Source organism: Pelophylax lessonae, assembly GCF_965119305.1.
Source record: "Pelophylax lessonae genome assembly, chromosome: 12".
NCBI lineage: Eukaryota > Metazoa > Chordata > Amphibia > Anura > Ranidae > Pelophylax > Pelophylax lessonae.
The window spans coordinates 86,048,604-86,073,942 of record NC_138779.1 but is presented as its reverse complement, the minus strand read 5'-3'; the positions used below and the strand labels follow the sequence as shown (position 1 = coordinate 86,073,942).

Genomic DNA, 25,339 nt, shown 5'->3' with positions numbered 1-25,339 from the left:
TCTGCTTTCCACGGAAAGACTTATGCTTGTAAGACTGGGGCAGGAGAGTACTCTTGCCCCCCGTAACCCCTTTTATCAGGGTATCCAAAGCCTTGCCAAAAAGGCGAGACCCCGCGTAGGGAAAATCCGCCAGCGTCTTGCGAAAAGATTGGTCGACCGACCAATTCTTCAGCCAAATCAGACGACGATTCAGTATCGCCACGCTGGACAGGCGCGCAGCCAAGGGAGCTAAATTCAAGTCCGCATCGCACAAGTACATGACACCCTGATGGATCTGGTCCACCATAGCCAACGTGGTAGGTGAAGCGGAATCAGCCGCCAAGGTGCGCCTGAGCATCTTGGTCCAATCAGCAACAGCCTGTGCCGCCATAATGGAAGCAAAAATAGGCTTCAGCATAGAACCAGCCACCACATAGGCATGACGGGCAAGAGACTCTATTCTCCTGTCCGTAGGGTCCCGGAAAACCGGGGTATCCTCAGAAGGCACCGCAGTAGCTTTGTTCAAAACGGCTACCGCGTGATCCACCGGAGGCGCCACACACCAACGCTCGTCGGTGGCAGGTGCAAACGGATAAAGCAACTTAAACTTATTTGGCACAGTAAAGGGCTTCTTTAAATTGCGCCACTGTTCATTAACCGTATGGTGAAATTCAGCAGGGCAGGGAAAAACCTGCGCTGATTTGCAAGTCCTCTGTGTTCCAAAGGAAGACATCCTAGCAGGAGGAGTAGGCTCATCCTCCAGGTGCAAGGTGTCCTTTATGGAAGCAATCAGCTCATTCATGAGTGCAAGCTCTTCAGGCGAGCCAGGGGGAGAAACATCAACCCCCTCCACCTCAGGCTCCCTCTCAGACCCCACAAGGTCCAAAGATGAGCGGGACCCTGAGAAGAGCACGCCAGCCGCAGCAGCCACATCGCCCTCTGAATCAGAGGAAATGGATAACCTGGCCCTTTTTGCGGATCGTTCAGCCAGCAGCATCTGCACCTGAGACACTAAGGAAGCCACTACAGTGGTCAGATCGGCCCCCTCGGGGGGTGCAGCAGCCCCCTGGTCCCCCACCAGGGCGGGGGGAAACTTGCTATCCTGAGAATCCATGCCCCAGTACAGAAAAGTATAAAAGGTACTGGCCCTTTAATACCACGGCGAGCGCAGCCCACCGCACACTGCTGTATGCACTGACCCGCAGGGATAGACAATACTGAGCAAGGAATGACAGGACAAGAAGGTAAAAACCTGGAGAGAGTACACCAGACTGCTGCCACCGATCGCTGTTCCCAGAGAAAGAGGAAGTGATGCAATGCTGGCTGACTGATATAGCCTATGGAAGGCTCCAGCAAAATGGCCGCTCGGCGGAGGGAGAAGGCTACAATAAAATGGCGCCGCCATGTGCATGATGAGTACCGCCCGCCAAAATGGCAGCTAAAGGCGCCAAAACACGGCGCTGCATAGGGACAGGGCCGGTCACAGTATACAGGCAAATAAAATGGCAGATCGCCGCAGTGACCGCCGCACACACACATGTCTGCACACAAACTGCACCCAGATCATAATAAACAGCAGAGCAGGATGGCCCCCCCTCGCAGCCCACAGGCAGTGCAGCCACACAGGGATCTGACAGGGAGCCCGCAGTTACACAGACATGGAGGGTAATACACAGCCACAGACTGACACCCATACAGAAGGTCCCCACACAGAAGGTGCTTACCGTACCAGATGGCGTGGGGAGCCGTCTCCAGCGACAAACCGCTATCAGGGCAGACAGGGAGTGCCGCAGCCAGGACGCTTGTGGACCGCAGTCATGGCGTCCAGTGAGGTAGCCACCTCACAGGCAGCATCCCTGCAGCGAACAGGGATGGGTCGTTCAATGTGCCAAGGTAAAACCTAAGCTGAACGCTCGATGGCAGGCTGGGGATTCATCTGGCTCTCAGCCCTGGGATCCAGGGCGACCAGTCCGAGACCCAGCTCCGCATGATGATTCTTCATCAGAAGATCCCTAAACTAAGGCTGACAAAATAACAGCTAGCAAGGAAAAGAGAAAAATACTTGAAATAAAATCAAATAAAGGGTAGAAGGCTGAGACTGAGCCCCAGCACAGGAAAGCCAGCTACTCCTAAGCTAGGCAAAGTCAAACTGAGTTGGGAATGCTGGTGCAGGGAGGTATTGACTGAGGGGACAGCCCCTAGGGGTGTGTCTATGCTAAAAGCTTTTGTATTAACAATTCTTGTTGCCTAGCTACTCCTACGGAGCAAAGGTCAATACCCATTGGTGAAGACTTGTGAGTGGGCGGCGACTGTCGGAGGACGTAAGAGAAATATAGTTTTATATCTTTATGTTTGAAGCCTGAAATGTGGCAAAAGGTCGCAAAGTTCAAGGGGGCCGAATACTTTCGCAAGGCACTGTATAGTTAGAAAATGCTTTGTAATGTGTAACAATTGGCTATGATAGTAGTGTGTTCACAAATACTGTAATCGACTACAAAAATAACAGCAAATGGAAAGCCTGATATAAGGTACACACCTGATACTTTGTTTGTTTGATCTGCTCCTTCTCAGGTTTGTTGACAATTAGGCCATTTTCCTCCAATCCATTATGGACCAAGGACTTCTTCTCCTTGTGCTCCTTGGCCACCTTTACTTTTAGCCTGCTGCGGAGGACCAGGGCTGCATTACCTACAAGAATATATACAAGTCTAGATAAATTGAAGGGATTAAAGCATTTCTACACTCACAAACTGTAATATGTGGCAGCTTACCAGTCTTCAGAAGTGATGGCTGCATTGGTTTTCTATCTTTCAGACTTTTTTTGTATTTTCCTATGGTATTCCTGCCAGTAACAGTTAAATTCTTGAGCTAGGCTGACAATGCTCACTTACTTTACTGTAACTACTAGGGAGCAGCTTTGCTTGTCTACTGGCTTTTGCCATACCCAATCGCTTTTCAAAGAGCAGTAGGCATTACTGCCTGTCTGAGAGTCTCTAAAGCAGTGGTTCTCAATTCCAGTCCTCAGGACTCACTAACAGGCCAGAGTTTAAGTATCACCTTAGAGGAGATACAGACTAGAATACTGCAATCACTGAGCAGCAAAATATATCACCTGTGATGTATTTCAGTTATCTTGCAAGCCTGGCCTGGTAGTGGGTCCTGAGGCCCGGAGTTGAGAACCACTGCTCTAAAGTGTCTGCATATAGCCTACCATCAACAAGCATGTGTACTTTACCACCCATGTTCCATTGCCACCTCACTACTGTGAATGTACTGTATAAGCTTCAGTGTCAGAGCTTAGAGGGGGGGGGGGGGGGGATGATATCATGAAACCTTAGTGATAGTGCTTGGCCTGGTGATCAACTGATTTCACACCTGGGAAGTCATGTGCTCCCCTATATAAAAAAAAATCCTGCCCTGTTAGTGAGGTCTCCAGCAGTGTTGGAAGATGGTTAGGAAGCGCTGGCTGGGAAAGTATATCTGCCTGGGGACATGGGCTATGTGCAGACCCTCTCCCTTTGCATTAAACAGGCAAAGAGCAAGTCTCTCTTTAATTTTCCCTCAGTTGCTCAGGAAGATGCTGCAAAATGCTTCTGGGCTGCATCAAGCTGATAGGAGTTTCTTTTTAATCCACATTGATTTTTGGGGAAAGGAAAGCAGCTCAAACAAAATAGCTTGTATGTAACCGTTTAGGACACTGTAAATGTTCTTCACAAAAGGAATAGTATGTACATTACTATAGAGATTTGCTCACATCGTGTTTACTTTACTCCTTTATGTTTGAGCTTTTTACATTTTTCCCATGTAAACAAAAGACGAAGCCTGTTTACTGCCTGCCAACTTGTGCCCAGTACACAGATCAGCAGAGGTAACCGGCCTTCTTTTCAGCCTGCTTAGCAAATTGCTCTGACACAAAGGAACATGCCAATTGCAGCATACACTATTCACTGAGTGATCATTAACTCTGCTGAGACAATAGAGAAACACCAGGGCTTTGCCCACTGAAGAGGAGTTTGTCTGCCCATATGCTGACCTCAGTGGCTTTTCTTACCTTCTATAACCTGAGTGACTTGCGTCTGGAAGTTGTCAAAACTGAAAGGGGTGAGAAACCCCAGTGATCCCAAGTGAAATGCCATCACAGGAGGGACACTGTCCTGCAGAGAGAAAGAGAGTTACTCCCATCTTGAAGCATTGTACAAGGTGTGGGAAAAGAGATACACATACATCACAAACTTTGTCAAAAGGTACGTTTCTTCGGTGGAGAAGATTCAACAGGATAATCAAATGCATGATTTTGATAAAGAAACTTTAAAGTTTTTATTTAATTTTTTTTTTAACTCAAGGATTTTTTAATTGATGTACACACTGGTCAGGGATATCATTATGACCACCCACCTAATATTGAGTAGATCCCACCAATGCAGCCCTGACGTATATAGGCATGCACTCCAAAGTAACATCCACATGAATAGCAGGACCCAAGGATTCCCAGCACCTCCATCCATTGCTCTGTGGCCCTGTTCTAATGCGCTCGTGCCCATTGTGGGTGCTTATGGATGTGGACATGGGTCAGCAGGGGCACCCTGACCAATTTGCAGCTGCGCAGCCCCAAACACAGCAAGCTGTGATGCACTGTGTGTTCTGACACCTTCTTATTGGAACCAGCATTAACTTTTTCAGCAAATTGAGCAACTGTAACTTTTCTATTGGGTTGGACTACATGGGCCAGCCTTCAATCCCCACAAGAGTATGCCCTGGCCACTGCACTAGGAACACCCTACATGAGCTGCAGTTTTGGAGTTGCTCTGATCCAGTTGTCTAGCAACTACAATTAGGCCCTTGTCAAGGTTGTTCAAATCCTTAAGCGTGCCCATGTATTCTACTTTTTAACACATCAACTTCTGGGATAACATTTTCACTTGCTGCCCAATATATCCCACCCAATTTGAGGTGCCAATGTAACAAAATAATCATTGTTTTTCTCTTTAGTGGTCAGTGGTCATAATGTTATGGCTAATCTGTGTAATATCTGCATTTATTACTTTATGTATTCAGCCTTTGTTTTACAAATATTTAAAAAGGATAAGTTCACCTTTATAGCAAAAATAAATAAATGCACTTATGTGCATTTATTATTTTTTTTCCTGCAGAATCCTGGAAAGCATTGCACCTGAGATAAGTAAATCACAAATGCAATGTCAGGCTCCTGCAGAAATAAGTTCATTTGCCGCAGTGAAAGACAGTACTTGTAGTTTATTCATTCACAGGAATCTGTATATGAATGAAAAGGCTGTGTGGGCAAAGCCCTGAACAGCTGCGCAGTTTTAAAAAACTGATGCAGGTGACGGGAGAAGAGCCCCCGCCCGCTGTCATAGAGAGGGGGGATTGGGAAGAGAGGGGCAGGAGCTGCAACATGTTACATTTCAGCTTGAGCTCCTGACCTTTGTAAACAATACACATTTTGCAACAAGAGGTAAGAAGAAACCATAAAATGTGACCTTACAGTGACATTAAGCTCAAGTTTAAAAAAATTTAAATTCTATTCAAGCTTCAATTGTATTCCTAGTTTAAAAAAAAAAAAAAGGCATTCTTATATTGCTCCTAGTCTACTCCGAATCTCCAAATTCTTTTTTTTTTTTTTTTTTTTGCTTCTGTGGCCTTGTTATTAGAGAGTGGCCAAATTCATTATTTATGGTCCCACTGTATATAGAAACGTAGCCACACACTCTTCCTTGTTCCTGAGATGAACTAAGCACTATGGGATCTGTAGTCTCCATATGGCCGCAACTAATGTGTACTGCCCGTTCCAAATAAAAAGAGGGGGGGGGGGGGAGAAAAAGAGATGTTCGAGAGCACACAGAGAATGTTGCAAGAAGGCAGAAAAAAATATAGTAAGAAACAATTTCATGAGAAATGGATTACAGGACTATTTAGCGGATAAGTATGCATCATTTTTGAAAAAAAAGGCTGTTTTCACACTGATCTGCTGCAAAAAACGCAGCAAACACGCATATGCATTTTGTCGCAAATTTACCGGGTATGCGGCACGGTTTTTAAAAGGCAAGTGACTCAAAAACCGCACCAAAAAGGCATAAGGGCACGTTTCTATTGCATTTTCCAATGATTTCAATAGGAAGGTGCGTTTTTTGATGTGGTTTTTTTTTTTTAGCACCCCAAAGATGATCTAAAGATGCTGAAAGCAGGATTTTTTTCACCACAGTGGAAGTGCACTACCCCAGTGTGAACACATTCATTGATTTTAAAGGGAAGCATTTTTCTTAAGCTTTTCAGGCGCTTATTTTAACGAAAAAGCGCTTAAAAAACTTCTCAGTGTGAAAGGGCCCTAAGAATATGGTTGAGCGTCACTTTAAGCTTTATCTGCTGGTTGGACATATAATGCTTTACATCCATATGCAATGTTTCATCTCAGAAAAACTATTTTTATTTTTTTAGCTTTAACTATAGAAATACTAATTTGTTTCTATAAGTGTATGAATAGCTTGTCTGGACAAGCCCTAAGCAAAGGAACTATGCGCAATAGAGAAACAGGCGGTGGTTCAGGTCAAACAGTCCTGACAGCACTATGGGCACGGTGTCTGCCTCAGGATGAAAAATTTAACACTATAGGTTTCAGAATAAAAAAACAGCTCAGACCAGTTCTTATTGTAAAGCTTTACTGCAGAGGTGAGGACAGCCCAGGTCAAAAAAGGAAATGGAGGGTTGGACTGAGAAACCCCTATAATTATGCTCTTGGAACTAGGATTTTATGATGCTAAATAAATCCTCCAGTGAATCACTAAGGACTGTGGGTATCTGCTTCTACTCCCCTGCTTAGCAGACATAACGGGGTTGATTTGCTAAAATTGGAGTGCAAAATCTGGTGCAGCTCTAGGTTTTATTTGTCAAAGCTTAATTGAACAAGCTGAAGTTAGAAGCTGATTGGTTACCAAGCACAACTGCACCAGATTTTGCACTCTCCAGTTTTAGTAAATCAACTGCTTGCGGTCAACAATCCTAATAAAAAGAAGACAGGTAGAATGACACTGGCATTGCTTTAACATATTCTAAGTGATTTAAATGTCACAAAAATCTGAGGATTGTGTTCTACATAAGAGGTATGTCAAGGCAAAACACTAAAAAACAACATACTGTATGCAGTACATCTCTGAAATAAATCCCCATTTTTTGCATTTATATCACTTTTTTGGGAAAGGTAATTGAAAAGGCATGTCACCAACAGGTTGGATGCATGGCTGTCAAATAAAATCTGGTTTCATAAAAATAAAACCTGTATAGATACAGCTCTGATCTGCCTTAAGTGACCTTTTGATGGATAGCGATATGGGAGAAGGCTCCACTCCATCCTTGATCTTTTTTCTGCAGTAGACACCTTGGACCATAAGGTCTTACTAGATCACTTGAAGCTGCTTCATGGTCTAGATCAGCCTTTCTCAACTTTTTCAATGTGGAGGAACCCTTGAAATAATTTTCAGATCTCAGGGAACCCTTGTTAAAAATGACTATATTGACAACTCATGATACATTAGTGTGAGGGTCAGTGGGATAAATGCTCCTTACACTTACACTTGGAAGAATTACCTTCTTCCAGATAGCTAAAAAGATCAATGGTGTCAGGGGGAACTTATCCGAGAGGCAGAAATTGCTCATTGCTCAAGGAACCCTGGTTGAGAACCACTGGTATAGATGTTACAGTGCTTTCTTATGAAGGAGATCACAAAGGATCACAGAAGGAACAGGCCTATCCACACTTCCATTGCATTATGAGTTGCCACAGGGCTCCATTCTGTCACAAAGGATTTTTTTGATCATATACACGATACCACTGGGAAATCTCATCCAACAGCATAGTATTCGCTACCATTGTGATGCAGATAACACACAAAACTCTTACCTGCCTTTTAACCAGACTCTGGTGACCCAGGGACCAAGATCAACTGGTGTCTCACTGACATACAAGAGCGAGTGAACTGTCACTGGCTGAAACTAAACTCAGACAAGACAGACGGGCTTGTAACTGGAGGGCAGAGGTGAACATCAAAGTGGAAGCAAACACGTACAGCTGGTCTAAACCTTGGGGGGGGGGGGGAATCTTATAATCTCAGACCATGGGGATGATTTACTAAAACTGGAGAGTGCATAATCTGGTGCAGCTGTGAATGGTAGCCAATAACTTGCCAGTTTTACTAAACCAACCCCAATGTGTTCAGCCTGGGCATGATCTATTGAGAGGTATCAGCTGGCATCAGGTCCTGCTTCAACCATCTCAACAATATTACAAGAGTCAAACATCTGATTCCAGCAGGGGATATGCTAAAATAATCTGCGCTTTTGTATCAACCAGATTGGATTACTGCATCGCCTCTTCTATGAACTTCTTGAGAAAGAACTACATACTTTGCAGCTGGTACTGAATCCAGCAGCCAGGCTACTCACCTGCCAATCCCTCACTGCCACATTGCCCAATTTCTCTGCTCCCTATGCTGGCTTGCAATCAAATAAAGAATATCCCTTTAAAACCACCCAATTTATTTGCTCCCTATGCTGGCTTCCAATCAAATGAAGAATTTCCCTTTAAAATCACCCAATTTCTTTGCTCCCTATGCTGGCCACCAATCAAATGAAGAATATCCCTTTAAAATCACCCACTTTATTTATTTCCTATGCTTACTTCCAATCAAATGAAGATTATCACTTTAAAATTAGCCTACTTATAAAGCCCTCAATATCTTGGAACCCCCACATCTGATTGCACATCTGGTTTACCATACTCCTCAACGTTCCCTCTGCTCCTCAGAGAAAGTAAAGTTACACGTGTACAGAGTCTTAAAATCTTTGGATCTCATGCAGAACCTACAGTATGGAACTCGCTGCCATTCACTGTCTTGGAAGTGCCCTCTCAGGATCTGTCAAATCTATCCCTTCAAAGACCCCAACACTAATTTGATGAGCGCTGAGAGTCCTCAAGAAAACTAAAAGCGCATGATTATTATTCATATTTTGAATTATGACTAATCCTTCAAGTACAGAAAAACACCAGTTGATCTGCCATAAATGCATTCAGCTCTGAAAGGGGTTGCATTCTATGCATTAGGATAAAAAACCTGTGTGCAGCAGCTCCCCTCAACCCGCCTAATAATTACCCGAGGCCCCTCTCTCTCCAGTGATGGCCACGAATGCCTCAGCCATCAGGGACACTCTCTCCTAATTGGCTGAGACACAGCAGCGGCTCCATTGGCTCCTGCTGCTATCAAGCTCAGTTAGCCAATCAGGAGAGAGAGGGGGCAGGGCTGAACAGCAGCTCCATGTCTGAATTGATACCCGGTGCTGCAGCTCGACTCAGTGCCCCCCATAGAAAGCTGCTTGCTGTGGGGCACTCAACAGGAGGGAGGAACCAGGAGCTTTAGCCTGAGACCCAAGAAGAGGAGGATCTGGGCTGCCCTGTGCAAAACCAACTGCACAGAGTAGGTAAGTATAACATGTTTGTTATTTTAACAGAAAAAAATATTAAAAAAAAAATGACTTTATAATCACTTTAAGCCCTGCTGACAACACACTGTTTTTTTGTGGGAGGAGTTCCTTCTGCCATTTTGCTAAATTACCCAACCACTTCAACTCTCAGAAATCTCCAACATAAAATCAAGATCATTCTGCAACACAAGATAAGAACTGAGAGGGCTCTTTGAGATAACAAAGAATGTGTGCAGAGGACACAGGACTAGCTGTTTTTTTTGCACATATCTAACAAATATACCAAAAAGCTTCCAAAGGTACATTCAACAGACCAAAATGAAACAAACAGAAGAAGTTGATTGAATGTGTCTGATGAATGAAGAGCAGCTCAGCATGAGTAGAGAAGAAGGCTGCAGCTGAGAAGCTTCTCTATGATCCAGGCGGCCCTTTCAGGACCTTCCTCCCCCATTGGCCGGAGCAAGCGTGGCTACCTAGTTTGAACATACACCGTATCCTGAGCAACCGTGGCCTTAAGGGTCCCGCATCCCGGCATACGCCAGTTATTACCATCCGCTTGTCACCTACTGTCATCTGGTAAGGTCGTTTAGGGCATATGGTGTTATAATTACAGCATGTGTGTGATCTTGGCATCCCCTATGGGCATTTTGGATATAACTATCTGGTAAGCTGCAGTCCTGGTGGTGGAGGGTTTGTTCACATCACAACATATTCACGTTTATTTGATTTTTACTTTTGGTAAGGAGTATTTATTGGATTTGTCAGTGGAGGCTTTTCATTTTTTTCACCTTTCTTTTCCAAACAATTTTTGGCACTGCGGTGATTCACATTCTGAGATAGTGCAATCCTATATATACCTTTATTACTCCAATTTGGTGTTTGGTTTTACGCTATGGCGTTTTCACTTTTATCCCGCATATAACCCCATCATCGAGAGGGATTGGTCTGGACCACGAGATCCTTGGTGAAAACGTCAGAAGTTGTGTTCTCATTTCGCACGTGTTTATTTGGTTTCTGGTAAGCCTCTCATTCATAAGGCTATTCACAAGTCACATTTAACAGTTGATTCTATGGACTATATGGACAACGTGTTTAAAAGTTGATATTGTTTTGATCATTCTTTACATCTTACAAGTCACCTTGTATGGACTATATGGACAATTTATCCAAAGTTTGATACAATTTGAATATTGTTTAAATCATCTTTAGCGCAACTTTTTTTAATATTATTTAATATTAGAAGAAGTTGATTGTTCGGGTTTACATACACTTCAAGGCTTGGTTCACGTATGTGCCAATCAGATGCGTTTTGAACCAGACCCGATTCACATAACATGTGAACCAGAACGACTTTCAATGGAGGTGGTTCACATATATGCGGGCCAGTTGCAGTGCAAATTAAAAAAGGGTCCGGTTCAGGTGCAATTTACGTGTCAAATTCGCACCTGAACCACTGAATGGAAACAGTACCAGACTCTGCACAGAAACCGGCCCCACAAATACAGGTGCCTCATAAAATTAGAATATTTTCAAAAAGTTAATTTATTTCAGTAATTTATTTCAAAAAGTGAAACTTGAATATTTTATATAGATGTGTTACACACAGAGTGATATATTTCAAGCATTTTTTCCTTTTAATTTTGAGGATTATGGGTTACAGCTATTGAAAACCCAAAATTCATTATCTCAGTAAATTAGATTACACAAGACCAATAAGAAAAAGTATTTTTAATACAGAAATATAGGCTTACTGAAACGTATGCCCATGTACAGTATAGTATGCACTCAATACTTGGTCGGGCTCCTTTTGCATGAATTACTGCATCAATGCGGCGTGGCATGGAAGAGATTAGCCTGCGGCACTGATGATGTGTTAGGGAAGCCCAGGTTGCTTTGATAGCAGCCTTCAGCTTATCTGCACTGTTGGGTCTGGTGACTCATCTTCCTCTTGGCAATACCCCACAGATTCTCTATGGGGTTTAGGTCAGGCGAAATTGCTGGCCAATCAAGCACAGTGATACCATGATCAATAAACTAGATATTGGTACTTTTGGCAGGGTGAACAGGTGCCAAGTCCTGCTGGAAAATGAAATCAGCATCTCCATAAAGCTAGTCAGCAGAGGGAAGCATGACATGTTCCAGAATTTCCTAGTAGAGGGCTGCGCTGACTTTGGAATTGATAAAACACAGTGGACAAACACCAGCAGATGACTTGCGACCCCAAATCATCACAGACTGTGGAAAATGTTGCATTTCATTTGGAAATCAAGGTCCCAGAGTCTGGAGGAAGAGTGGAGAGGCACAGAATCCAAGCTGCATGAGGTCCAGTGTGAAGTTTCCACAGTCAGTGATGATTTGAGGAGCCATGTCATCTGCTGGTGTTGGTCAACTGTGAAGTCCAAAGTAAGCACAGCCTTCTATCAGGAAATTCTAGAGCACTTCAGGCTTCCCTCCACAGACACACACACACACACAGAGACACACGTTTCAGTAAGCCAATATTTTTGTATTAAAAATCCTTTTTTTTTTTTTTTTTTTTTTTGGTCTTATGTAATATTCTAATTTTCTGAGATACTGAATTTTGCATTTTCACTAGCTGTAAGCCATAATCATCAAAGTATAAGAAAGAAATGCTTTAAATATATCACTCTGTGTGTAATGAATCTATATAATGAGTTTCACTTTTTGAATTGAACTACTGCAATAAATCAAATTTTTGATGATCTTCAAATTTTTTGAGATGCACCTGTATTCATGCATATTGGATCAGCTCGAACTGAGACCGACATATTACTTAAACAAAGTGGCAGCAGAAAAAGCATCATCCTGCTGAGGGTAACTACTGTGATCATTAGAGACCCTACTATTGCACATTTTATTTCTCTATAGCCATTCACACCTGCATAACACGTTTTGTGTGTGTGTGTGTTTCAAGCGACAGAACAGGGTAGACCAATCACTTGAATGTGTTGCCTATGCACAACAAACTCACCAAAGTCGCTCCTGCACCTTCTTTTTGTAGGGAGTCTTTGTTGCAATGGTCATTTCCGCATGTTTTGTCACGCAACAAAATGCCAGACTGCTACCCACGTTTATGGTTCCATTAAGAAATAAAGGCAAGGCAAATGTAATGTGCGTTTTGGCACTTTTTTCACGCATTTCCAGGAACAGAGGCAGAAACGCGTTTCTGTACATGTTCCTGGAACACGAAGGTATGTATGCAACCTTAATGTGGCTCCATGTATTTGATCTTACCTGGAAAAGCGATGATGCATATAACAAGGTCCCGTCTCCCCCAAGGCAAATGATAAAGTCAATCTGATTAGAGATGTCATCAAAATCTAGAAAACATTAAAACAAAATAGGCAAATAAACAAATGTTTCAAATTCTTAAATAAAACCTACAAAACAGAAGGAAAGAGGAAAAATTAAAGAGGAATTCATTACAGAGCTTTTGTCCAACAAATCAAAAATTCTGAGACTGAGCCAAAATTGCAGAGTGCCAGACAGGCACATTGATCAATTTGTCTCTGCTTTCTACCTTGCAAGGCTTTAAATCTATTTTGCATTTTAAGCCTAGAACCTAGTATAAGTACCACTAGTCATACAGAATTAGTCTTGTTGAGCATCATTGAACAATGACAATCTAAAGATCTCCACTATCCAACACTAACCTATCTAGCCCTGTAATGAAGAAATCAGTATACTTACCTTTTTTGAAGCTGATCCCTCGCAGAGCTGTCAGCCGTGGCTTCGCTGTGGAGGCGGACACAGTCAACAACGGAAGCCCAATACTAAGTCTATGGGTGACGTCACTTCCCATTAATTTTACAGCCGTTGTCAGCCGTGTGCTCTGCAGAGCTTCCTCCGCTGGAGATCGGTTCGGATTGGCTTCAAAAAAGGTATGTATACCAATTTCTTCTTTACAGGGCTAGATAGGTTAGTGTTAGATCTAGATCGTGGAGATCTATAGATGTAGGGATTTTAGTTTTGAGGTGGACTTATCCTTTAAGGTCTGTATAAACTGCCACTCAGGGAGAACCAAAAACTGTGTTTCTATGCTAATCCTAAAGGCAATGTGCTTTTCATGTCCGTAGATATAAAACAAAATGCAAGTGAAAGCCACAATAAGGAGCAGTAGATTGGAATGTGCCTGCACTGGAAAAATTACTACTGGAACTGGATCATATCAGGAAGGGATTATAAATGTATTTAGTATCAGAAAATTACTTCTATTCCTAAAGAGGAAGTAAACTTCTATCTTAAAATTTTACCTATAGGTAAGCCTATAATAAGGCTTACCTTTAGGTAGTGTAAATTTCACCGAAACATGTACCGTTAAAGCGGAGTTCCACCCTGGATTTTTTTTTTTTTTTTAATACCCCCGGGACAGTCAGGGCTAGTGCATTCCACAATGGCTAGCCTCTGATCTGTCCCGGGTTGCACTTACCTGTTAGGACAAATACTTACCTTGCAAACGTCTTGTCCAGCGCTGCCATCTCAGATGTGGGCAGCTTGAAGCCAGCGCGTCCTCTTCGGCGTCTTCTTCCGCCTTCTTTGGTCCCACGATGCTCTGCGCCGGCCCCGGCGTCACTTCCGGGACGCGCGCGTCATCCCTCCACAGCTTCTGGGCATGCCCAGAAGCTGTTTAGAAGGGGATGACGCGCGCGACCCGGAACTGACGTCGGGGCCGGTGCAGGCGCAATGATTCCTGGGAGCTATGACGTCCAGCTCCCAGGAATCATTGCAGAGCCAGGAAGGGACGACAGGCCGCGGCCGAGGAAGGAGGAAGAAGGAAGTAAGGTAAGTATATTTTCTTCGCTACGAGGTAAGTAAAAAAAAAAGAAATATGCAATTATCCATTTCTTTTTCAGGTGACCCGGAGCGAGAAGATGGAGGCAAGTATAAAAATAGGGTGGAACTCCACTTTAAGGAGAGATTTACTGTGCATGCAGCCAGTGACATCACTGGCATATACAGTCTGAACAAACAACCACCCGTGCCATTCATTCAGAGCCCTGTACCGCGACCTTCGGTTCCTGCACACATGCGCAGGAGTGATGTCATCACGGCTCCGACCAGTCACAGAGCCAGAGTCCGTGAACCCGGGGAGAAAGGCGGGTGAAGATGGAAGCTGTCTCCAGCAATGACATTGCATCGCTTTCAGGTAAGTTTCACATAATGTGCTAGTATGTGATGCATACTAGCACATTACGCCTTGCAGGTAAGGAAGAAAAAAAGAAAAACTTGCAGCAGTTTACAACCGCTTTAAAGACTCCCACGCCAAGTTCCTAAAATTCCTAAAGCTCTGGGAACCATAGTTGGCATATGCCTTCTCTACTTCTTTCCCCTGACTAGTGTTGGTTAAGCTTTGACTGTCACCCCTAATGATCCCGAGCCCCTGTCCCTTTTGCTCCTCTTGGCCCTGCTTCCTCTCCTTTTTCTTGTTTCCTTTCCTTTGCTCACTCTTTCTTTATGGGACCCCGCTTCCCATCTCGGCTTTTTATATGAGACTATAGCATATTGCACTTTTGTCTGCAATGTATTATGTCCGGGTTTGCAACTGCCAGCTGTGGGGATCTTCCCTGGACCTCCCCTGCCTTGTGTTCATATTTATCATTTGATTATGGATGTTTTTTCTCCTTTATTGTTAGCACCATGTAAGCCCGACTATACTCATGTTGTCAGTTCTAGCCCCTGTTGGGTGGATTAGGTGCTTTTCCTTGTTATTGTTTTACATGAATAAAATTATTAAAACACAAATTTGTTTTAATACCTTAGGTTGGATATATAAAAGGCTACCTCCAGCAACAATTGGTATTTCACCATTTTGATAGATGCCACATAATTACCACCTTTATCTTGTATAACTTGGGGTCTCTTGTGGTAAGATCTCTGCACACCATGCCCCAGTCTGCATAACTCACTGCAGCAAGGGGAAACCAATCTCCCAGCTGGATTTTGTAAAAAAATTTATCTGGAAGTTTTTTGGTATCACAAAGACATAAGATAATACAAGAGGAGTAGAACATGTCAAGGTGGATGAGAACAGCCATTGGAGTTCCCACAAGAGGAGATGTCAACCATTCGAGACTCTACCTACTGAGAAACCCTCTAACTCTTAAAGTGTATCTAAACCCAAACAAAAAAACATGATATACCTGTATATTGCAGTCTACCACTTAGATGAAGAGGTCAAATTAGTTTAGGTTTTTTCCCCCTTTATTTTGACCTGGTAATGTTTCTGTCTCTTCATGCCTACACTTATTTCTCCATTGTATCTATGTAAGGAGCCAAGGCGATCAGTGTTGGACTTTAATTTAAACATGCAGTGGCTAGAAGAAGTATGTGAACCCCATTAGAATTAACTGGTTTTCTGCAGTAATTTTCCATAAAATGTGACCTGATCCTCACATCTATAGACAAACACAATGTGTTTAAGCTGATAAAACACAAATAATTCTAATTTCTCATGTTTTTATTGAACGCATCCATTAAACATTCACAGTACTGAAGGAAAAAGTAGGTGAACCCCTGTCGTTAATAGCTGGTTGAACCTCCTTTGACAGCAATGACTTTAAGCAAGCACTTTCGGTAGCTGTGGATCAGACCTGCACAATGTTCAGGTGGAATTTTTGACCATTCCTCTTTACAAAACTGCTTAAGCTCAGATACATTTGTAGGATGGCTGGTGTCAACAGAACTCTGGAGGTCATTCCACAGCATCTCTATGGGGGTTTAGGTTTGGGTTCTAACTAGCCCACTCCAAAAGGCGCATTTTCTTTTTCTGAAGCCAATCTGTGGTGGATTTACTTTGATTCTTAGGGTCATCATTATCCCCACTTCTGATTACGCTGCATAACCCAACTTTAAAGCTTCAGCTGGAGGGCAGCCACCCTGACATTAGCCTATAGGATATTTTTGTAAACTTCTCAATTCATTTTTCAATCAATGCTGACAAGTGGTTCACACCTGTACAGGGGCAGCGAAGCAAGCCCAAACTGCGATGCTCCCATTCCTCCTTCATACTTCACTGTTGGGATGATGTTTTGAGGTTGGTAAGCTGTGCTCTTTTTGCGCCATAAATAGTGCTCAGTATTCTTCCCACTGTATCTGTCTTTGTTCATCTCCAATATATGGTGGATTGATGGGACAAGTAACTTACAAAAAATAAATAACATTGTCCGTGTGTTCTTTTCAACTCACAGAAGTTAGCCAGGACATGGCATTTCGGGTAAGAATTGGTATTATCTGCACTTAATGAAAAGTTTTTTTTTTTTTCATTTTAATCATTTTTTCAATTGGGCCATACCTTTTTAAAACTACAGTTTATTTGTTACACATGACATGCACTCTATATGTCCCCCCACCTTTCTAATGATGAATGAAGAACCTCTAGTATGTAAAATGTGTCACTGTAAGGGTAATGAACAGGTGGGGAGTCAAAGTGAGTAATACGTATGCAACCAATCTGCCTACTGTGTCTTGTTATATATAATCTAATCCACTGCTATTTATTTTACCTACACTACATTTTTTAAATCACACTTTTTATAAAAAAAAAATATTTCTGGGCTAAAAGTTAACCAATTAAAATCAGAAACAGTCTCTAAACTTCAAACCTTTTGAATTTAATTTCATCACAAAAATACAACTAAATGAACCCCATTCATGCCTAAGGGTAAAATAAATCTTAAAGAGGAAGTAAACCCTCCTCTGCAACTTGTACCTATAGGTAAGCCTATATTAAGGCTTACCTATAGGTTCTGTAAATATCTCCTAAACATGTATCGTTTAGGAGATATTTACTTTGCATGCAGCCAGTGACATCACTGACGCATGCGCTCTGAAGGAACGGCCGCTTATGCCGTCCCTTCAGAGCCCCTTCTTGTTACCGTCAGCTCCCGCGTGCATGCGCGGGAGTGACGTCATCGTGGCTCCAGCCAATCAGATGGCCGGATGCCGCAAACCCGGAAGAAGGGCGACAGAACATGTCGCCCATGAGACAGGTAAGTGGTCGGCACTGCGGGGCTTCGTTCTTAGGTACGGTAAGTATTTCATAATGAGCTAGTATGCGATGCATACTAGCTCATTATGTGTTTTTCTTTCAGGTGTTCCTTTTTAAAAAAAAAAAAAAAAATCGGAGGTTTACAACCTCTTTAAAGTGGTTGTAAAGTCTTGTGCGTTTTTTTTTTTTTTTTAATAACTTACCTGCTCTGTGCAGTTGGTTTTGGACAGAGTGGCCCGGATCCTCCTCTTCTCGGGTCCCTCTTCTGTGCTCCTGGCTCCTCCCTTCTGTTGAGTGTCCCCACAGCAAGCAGGTTGCTAATGGCGCTTTTCCACTGCATGGAACCGTACCGGTTCGGCACCCTTTTGTGCTTTTCCACTGCTGGTACCGCATGGTATAGGGTCGGAACGGTTCGGTACGGTACGGTATAGGTTTGCTTTTCCACTGCATGGAACCGAACGGTACGGTACAGTACGGCCCTGAAAAAACAGTACCTACTCGATTGTGGTTCCAACAGGTACCAAACTGGTACCATATCCCACAATCCTTTGCATGCAGTCACTACTAGCCACTGATTGGTCAGAGAATCCCACCCACCCCGTTGTTATCCCACCCACTTAACTTTAGTACTGCTTTAGTGGAAAAGCAAACCTATACCGTACCGAACCGTTCCAACCCTATACCATGCGGTACCAGCAGAGGAAAAGCAAACCAGGCCAAGCAGGGCCGAGTAGAGCCGAGCCGGTACTAGCCGGTACTTGCAGTGGAAAAGTGCCATAAGAGAGCACCCGGGTCGAGCTTCAGCTCCATGTGTCCATTCAGACATGGAGCTGCCATTGGGCGCCACCCCCTCTCTCTTCTGATTAGTTTACCGACTTTGATTGACAGCAGCGAGAGCCAATGGTGCCACTGCTGTATCTTAGCCAATCAGGAGAGAGAGTCCCACATGGTCAAGGGACTTGTGGACATGGCTGGATAGAGACAGGGTTCAGGTAAGCATTAGGGGAGCTGCTGCACACAGAAGGCTTTTTATCCTAATGAATAGAATGCATGAAGACAAAAAACCTTCTGCCTTTACAACTTCTTTAACCACTTAAGCCCCGGAGGATTTTGCTGCTCAATGACCAGGCCCCTATTTTGCGGTTCGGCACTGCGTGACTTTAACGGACAATTGCGCGGTCGTGCGACGCTGTACCCAAATGAAATTGACGTCCTTTTTTTCCCCCACAGAGCTTTCTTTTGGTGGTATTTGATCACCAGTGCGATTTTTTTTTGCGCTATAAACAAAAAAGAGCGATAATTTTGAAAATAACAATATTTTTCACATTTTTTTTTATATGAAATTCTCAAAAAAAAAATGTAAAAATCTAAATTTTTTAACATTTTAGGCCAATTTGTTTTCTGCTACATATTTTTGTTAAAAAAAAAAATCGCAGTAAGCGTATTTTGATTGGTTTGCGCAAACGTTATTGCGTTTACTAACTACGGGAAAGATTTATGTCATTTTTATTGTTTTTTTTTTTTTTAACTAGTATTGGTGGCGATCTGCGATGTTTTTTGCAGGACTGCGACATTGCGGTGGACAGATCAGACCCCTGACTGACATTTGACACTTTTGGGGGTACCGGTGACATTACTACAGTAATCAGTGCTATAAATATGCACTGTTACTGTAAAAATTATACTGGCAGGGAAGGGGTTAACTTTATTGGTGATCAAGGGGTTAAGTGTGTCCCTAGGGGCGTGATTCTTACTGTCAGGGGGCGTGGCTAGTGAAGTAACCACAGAGACATGCGATCCTATATAGCAGGATCGCATAGCTTCTGTGCCTGCTTCAGTGAGAATGACAGACGGTTGTGTTTATTTACATCAGCCGTCTGTCTTTCTCCCTCTCCTGCGGGAGATTGCGAGTGGCCGGCGGCGTGCGCTCGTGGGCGAGCAACGTAGGTCTACGTCACTTTGCCTGTAGGGGGCTGACTGCCGCAGTAAATAGTCGTGCGGCGGTCGTCAAGTGGTTAATGCCTAAGCACAATTTTGCAACTTTGACATGTGTTGGTAAACCGGACATGTCACAACTACTTTGTGCACCCAGGTGCATTGTACCTTACTTTTTTTTAAAGACACATTGGGCTTTCATTTGGTAATAAATGGTTATGGATATCCGCTGAATATTTTTTATTATCATCAAAGGAAAATTGATCCAAAATATTTTTTTTTTAAATGTAGCTATATATTTCTTGTTACTACCATAACCTACCACCAAAGAGCAGTCCAAAAAAATTCCCCTGCTTCCGACAATCATAGCGATACCACATATGTGTATGTTTTTGTTGTTTGTACCCGTAGTACAGCCCATAAACAATGGTGCGCATTTTGCATTTATTTTTTTTTTGTTATTTTTTTCTTCTTGTCCTACCTCAAACACAGACTCTGATGCTAATTAAAAAAAAAACTGCCCAAAATATACTGACCTTGACCTTTCACCCTTACTTGACTCAAACACTATACCTGGCACTAACCTAGATCAAGCCTTGATCTAGGTATTTTTTCTTTCCTCTCTGTAAGGGCTCTTTCACACGGAGCGGACCGCATTGCGATCCGCTCCGGCACTTTTTTTTTCTTCACGGAGCGGATGACACTTGTGTCATCCGCTCCGTATGTCAGCATATCATCCCATCCGTTTGCGGATGATATACGGGCATAATGTAAGTCTATGGGCATTGCGGATGTCAGCGGATGACACCGCTGACATCCGATTTTGCTTCGGAGGAAAAATAGGGTTCTGTTCCGTTCCAAAAAACGGAACAGAACTGAAAGGAAGAAAATCAGATGTCAGCGGATGGTATTCCGCTGACATCCACAATGCCATTGACTTACATTATGTCCGAAAATCATCCGCAAAAAAATAGGATGGTTTGCGGATATACGGAGCGCCCGTGTGAAAGGCCCCTTAGGAAAGAGAAAGATACATTGTATCTTTCCTCTCCATTCACAGAGAGAGAAACCGAGGGGTGGGCCTGGCAGTGACTGATCACAGTGGAAGCCAGTCAGAGGCTACCACAGTGATCAGGTGATCCGAAATCAGGAGTTCTGGGTCCTGATTATTAGTACAGGGCCCAGGGCTCTCAGTAAAACCCCAGTCTCTGTGCTGGGAGCGTGCAGAGTGGCGTGCTCCCAGCACAAAGAGAGATATGCATATTTGCAGCCCCAAAAAGAGCCCAGTGCAGTGGGGCCACATATATGTGTTACATTGGCGGGAAGGGGTTAAACAGTACATTTCATACATGATGTACCTCAGATGTCACACGGCTAGTTAGTGCTTCTTAAAGTGATTGGGCGCTAGACAAAACTACTAGTGCAATGTTACAGTCTCTAGATGCTAGCAGTTGCCATCATTGTCCAAAGTACAAAAAAAAAAACAATAATAACCTGGTTGACACATTTCATCCTTACCCAGAGGTTTATGCCTAAAGCTGGCCATACAAAAATTGGGCTGGTTCATAATGAAATGGCCGAAATACGCTCAGTGGCTGGCTCTGTCGAAGGACAACTACCCGACATTCCTCACTTTAAAAACCAAGGACCTGGGCAGAAAATAGTCATCTGAACAGCGCCTGCATCCAATCATTTACAGCAGTCATTTAGGTATTTTGACAGCTGTCAAAATACAATAGCAACAGTGGGAGATTCGTCCAGCCGTGCTGAATAGTGTGGATGGGGAAATCTGTTAGATTTATTCTTTTCATTCTGAACAGAAACAATAATATATGTGTATGGCCAACTTAAGGCCAGGTATGGCTGAATCACATTAACCGTATTGTTAATTTGTCATACAATTTGTTTCTGGAGATTTATTATCTTGACAAAGATGGTGAGTACTGGCATTTGGAGACTGTACCTCAGATATAAAAATCCCTGAAAAACTGTCAGGCACCTGTATAGTCATTAAACCCCTCATTCCATATTTACAGAAAGAGAAAATGATTTGAGACAGGAGGGGGGGGGGGGGGGTGAAATAATATAGCATATTGTGGCTAGGGAGATAAGTTGGCTTCCAAACTTTAATCCATTCTGCTGAAAGAATTTCAAGAATGCAGAGAATGCGGATAGTTTTACACTAGTCTGGCAGGGAAAATGCCATGGATTAAAAGACAACTAATGCTCAAATGTAGAAGGAAGTGGCAAGTGTAACCATCAACATTTGTAGATGGGAAATCCATTGGAATTAATAGAAACTGTGTATAAAAATATGCTGCATTTATTCATATAACAAAAAAAACCCCATTAACATAAAATAACAAATTAAAATAAATCAGAATTGTGCTAACTATAGACACGTGTGTAATTATAATCCAATATCTCTACATAAGAGCCCTTTATTTAAAAAAAAAAAAAGAAAAAGAAAAGTGATAAGACCCACCAATCGTAATCAAGTCCACATAGACAGTTAAGTGCAGTGAGATCGGATTGTGCAATAGCAGACACTTTCACCACCCTCAGTACAAAGGTCTTACTGCGCCTTTAATCAAATCAGTCAAACTTTATAAATCCAACTGGACTCTCCCAGGGCTCAAGTTCCCCAGAACGCTTACTTGGTAATCTAGCAATCCTCTCAGCTCAGGTGATAAAGCATTAATTAGTGCTCAAAAGGATCCAAAAACTGAAATAGTGCTCAGTGAGGTATTTTTATTAAGAAAAGAAAACTCACATAATAACTGAATAAAATTGCCAATATCACTTAAAAACTCTTGCAGAGTGCTACCAGGCCACTCCCTACATGTTTCGTCACTGCACTTCCTTGTGCCCCTAATGACAACAGAATGATAGCACTCTGCAAAAGAGAGAGGTTTCTATGCAGTCTGAGGTATCTATATATTGCAAATATTACAGCCAGAACAACACTGAAATAGTTTTAAAGTAATATTAGCCATTTTTTTTTGTTATTATGTGAGCACCATGTTGGTTTTTGTATCCTTTAGAGCAGTGGTCCTCAACTCCAGTCCTCAGGGCCCACTAACAGGCCAGGTTTGCAAGATAACTAAATTACATCACAGGTGATCTCATTTGTTGCTCAGTGATTGCAGTATTCTAGTCTGCATCTCCCCAAGGTAATACTTAAAATCTGGCCTGTTAGTGGGCCCGAGGACCGGAGTTGAGGACCACTGCTTTAGAGCACTGATCCATGCTTTATCACCTCAGCTGAGGGGATTGCTGGATTTACCAAGAGTTCTGTGGAGGATTGCCTGAGCCCTGGGAGAGTCCAGCTGTGTGTATGAAGTCAGACTGATTTGATTAAAGACCCAAAATATTTTTTTTGTACTTACTGTAAAATCCATTTCTCTGAGTTCATTGATGGACACAGCGCTCCATATTCAGAACCATAGTTATATCGCCCCCTACAGCAGTTGACACTAGGCAGAAAAAAAAAGACTTGGCTCTGCCTATGGGTAGTCCTAGCTGGCATACATCCCCCTCTCTACTATAGCCCTTCAGTTTAGCAACAAGCAGTGTCAGAAGTATTAAAACTCCATAGAGGGTGAGGTGCTGTGTCCGTCAATGAACTCAGAGAAATAGATTTTATGGCAAGTAAAAAAATCCAATTTTCTCTTTCGTTCATTGATGGACACAGTGCTCCATATTCAGACCCATTGGGACATGCCCAAGTAGTGCCAAACGTAAGGGGTGAGACAACAAAAAAATTCTAAGGCTAAACAAAAGAAGCCAACCAGGAAACAGGAGCTCAACAAAAAAATAGCTGGAGCCCAACCTGAACAATACACTTCAAAACAGGGAACAGACCCACTAAATAGCAGCCTGCAAAACCTTGCGGCAAAGGAAGCATCCGCAGATGCCAAGATATCCACAAACCTGCGCCTTTGACGCCTGATGATGGAAGGCCTAGGAAGTCATAAGCGCCCAAGTAGAGTGCGCTATTACAGGAAAAGGAGGAACGTGACCCTTGGCAGAATAGGCCTGATTCACCATCTGTCTGATCCATCTGGAAACAGTCGCATTAGAAGCGGACAGCCCTTTTCTTGGCCTGTCCGTGATTACAAACAGTGAATCTGACCTCTGAAAAGACTCCGTAGCTGCCAGATACACCTGAATCGTCCGAACCACATCCAGGGCATACAACACAAATTCCTTGTGATGAGCGGACCTGGGACACAAAGAAGGCAACACAAGGTCTTCATTCAAATGAAAGTCAGAGACAACCTTAGGTAGGGAACGAAGAACCACCTATTCTTTATGGACCACCAGGTAGGGGGTACAACAAGATAACGCCCCAGTTCCAACACCCTGCGAGCAGAGGTAATAGCCACCAAAAAAGCCAGTTTCTGGAAACAGCATAAGCAGGCGAATCTCCTGGATATTTTCAAAGGGAGGCTTTTGAAGAACAGAGCACCAAGTTCAAATCCCACGGTGGTAGAGGAGACCGCACCGGTGGAGTCAGGTGTTGAACCCCTTCAATGAAAGTATGCACCAAAGAATGCCTAGCCATGGGTCACTGAAAGAATACCACCAAGACAGACACCTGGCCATTGATGGTACTCAAGGCCAACTTCTGCTCAACACCTTGTTGAAGGAAGGTAAAAATTTGAGCCACCGAAAAAGAATAAGGGTGAACACCAATCAACTCACACCACAAAATGTATGCTTTCCACGTACTATGGTAAATATTTCTAGAGGTAGACTTCTTAGCCTTCAGCAGTGTCGGAATCACCGACCCAGGAAAACCTCTATCCTTCAGCACCTGGCTTTCAAAAACTAGGCTGTCAAAGCCAGTGATTGTAAAGCAGGATGGAAGATCGACCCTTGGGACAGCAGGTCCTCCCTGGGAGGCAGTCTCCAAGGGATGTTGGTGACCAATTGCACCAGGTAGGCGTACCAAGACTGACGAGGCCAGTCCAGGGCCACCAGAATGACCGGAATCCCTTCGGCCCCGATCCTGCGCAGAAGCCGCGGAAGAAGCTTGAAAACAGGGAAGGCATAGATCAGAAGATAATGGCCCCACGGGGCCACCAGTGCGTCTGTGGCATAAGGCAGAGAATACAGTAACCTTGCCACAAACCTTGGTACTTTTCTGTTGAGCCGAGACGCCAACAGATGCATCTCAGTAGTGCTCCACTTCAGACATAGGAGATGAAATACGTCCTGATGAAGGGACCACTCCTCTTGATCCACGCCTGCCGACTGCGATAGTCCGCCTGCCAATTTTTCACACCTGGAATGTGTATGGCGGAGAGGGCCGGAATGACGCGTTCTGCACAACAGAGAATTCTGGCTACTTCCAGAGCCACCAACACACTTTTTGTTCCACCCTAGTGATTAACATAAGCAACCGCCGTGGCATTGTTTGATCCGTACTGGGAGCCACCGGAGCCGATCCGTCCAGTGATCCAAGCACAGCCGGATTGCCCGAAGTTCCAACACATTAATTAGTAGTTTGGATTCCTCCAGTGTCAAACAACCCTGAGTGGAGCTCAGTCCCAGGGCACCTCCCCAACCCGGCATCCGTCGTGACCACTGTCCATTACAAGGGGAGAAAATATTTGCCCTGCCGAAGAGTCAGCGAGTGAAGCCACCAGACCAGGGAACCCCTGGTTTGCCGGATCTGCCAAATTTGATTGTCCAGAGACTTTGGACACTTGTTCCACTTAACCAGGATCTCCTTCTGAAGGGACCTCGTATGGAACTGTGCAAAACGGAACCACCTCAAAAAAGGTAGACACCATCAGGCCCGGCCCAGTATATATATATATATATATATATATATATATATATTACACACATACACATATACACACACAAACATACATACATATACACACACAGGAATTTTTCATACTACTAATTATGAAG

At 43.4% G+C, this 25,339-nt stretch overlaps 1 protein-coding gene across 4 annotated transcripts in view; it reads right to left on the bottom strand.

Moving 5' to 3' along the window:
* NADK (NAD kinase) overlaps window positions 1–25,339 on the bottom strand; it is a 214,807-nt gene that overhangs the window by 15,530 nt on the left and 173,938 nt on the right. For all 4 annotated transcript variants that reach the window (XM_082274343.1, XM_082274345.1, XM_082274344.1 and 1 more), the window contains 3 exons: window positions 12,724–12,809; window positions 4,031–4,133; window positions 2,516–2,667 (listed from right to left, as the gene is read on the bottom strand). In XM_082274343.1, the coding sequence (XP_082130469.1) occupies window positions 2,516–2,667; window positions 4,031–4,133; window positions 12,724–12,809 (341 nt within the window). The remainder of the gene's footprint in view (window positions 1–2,515; window positions 2,668–4,030; window positions 4,134–12,723; window positions 12,810–25,339) is intronic.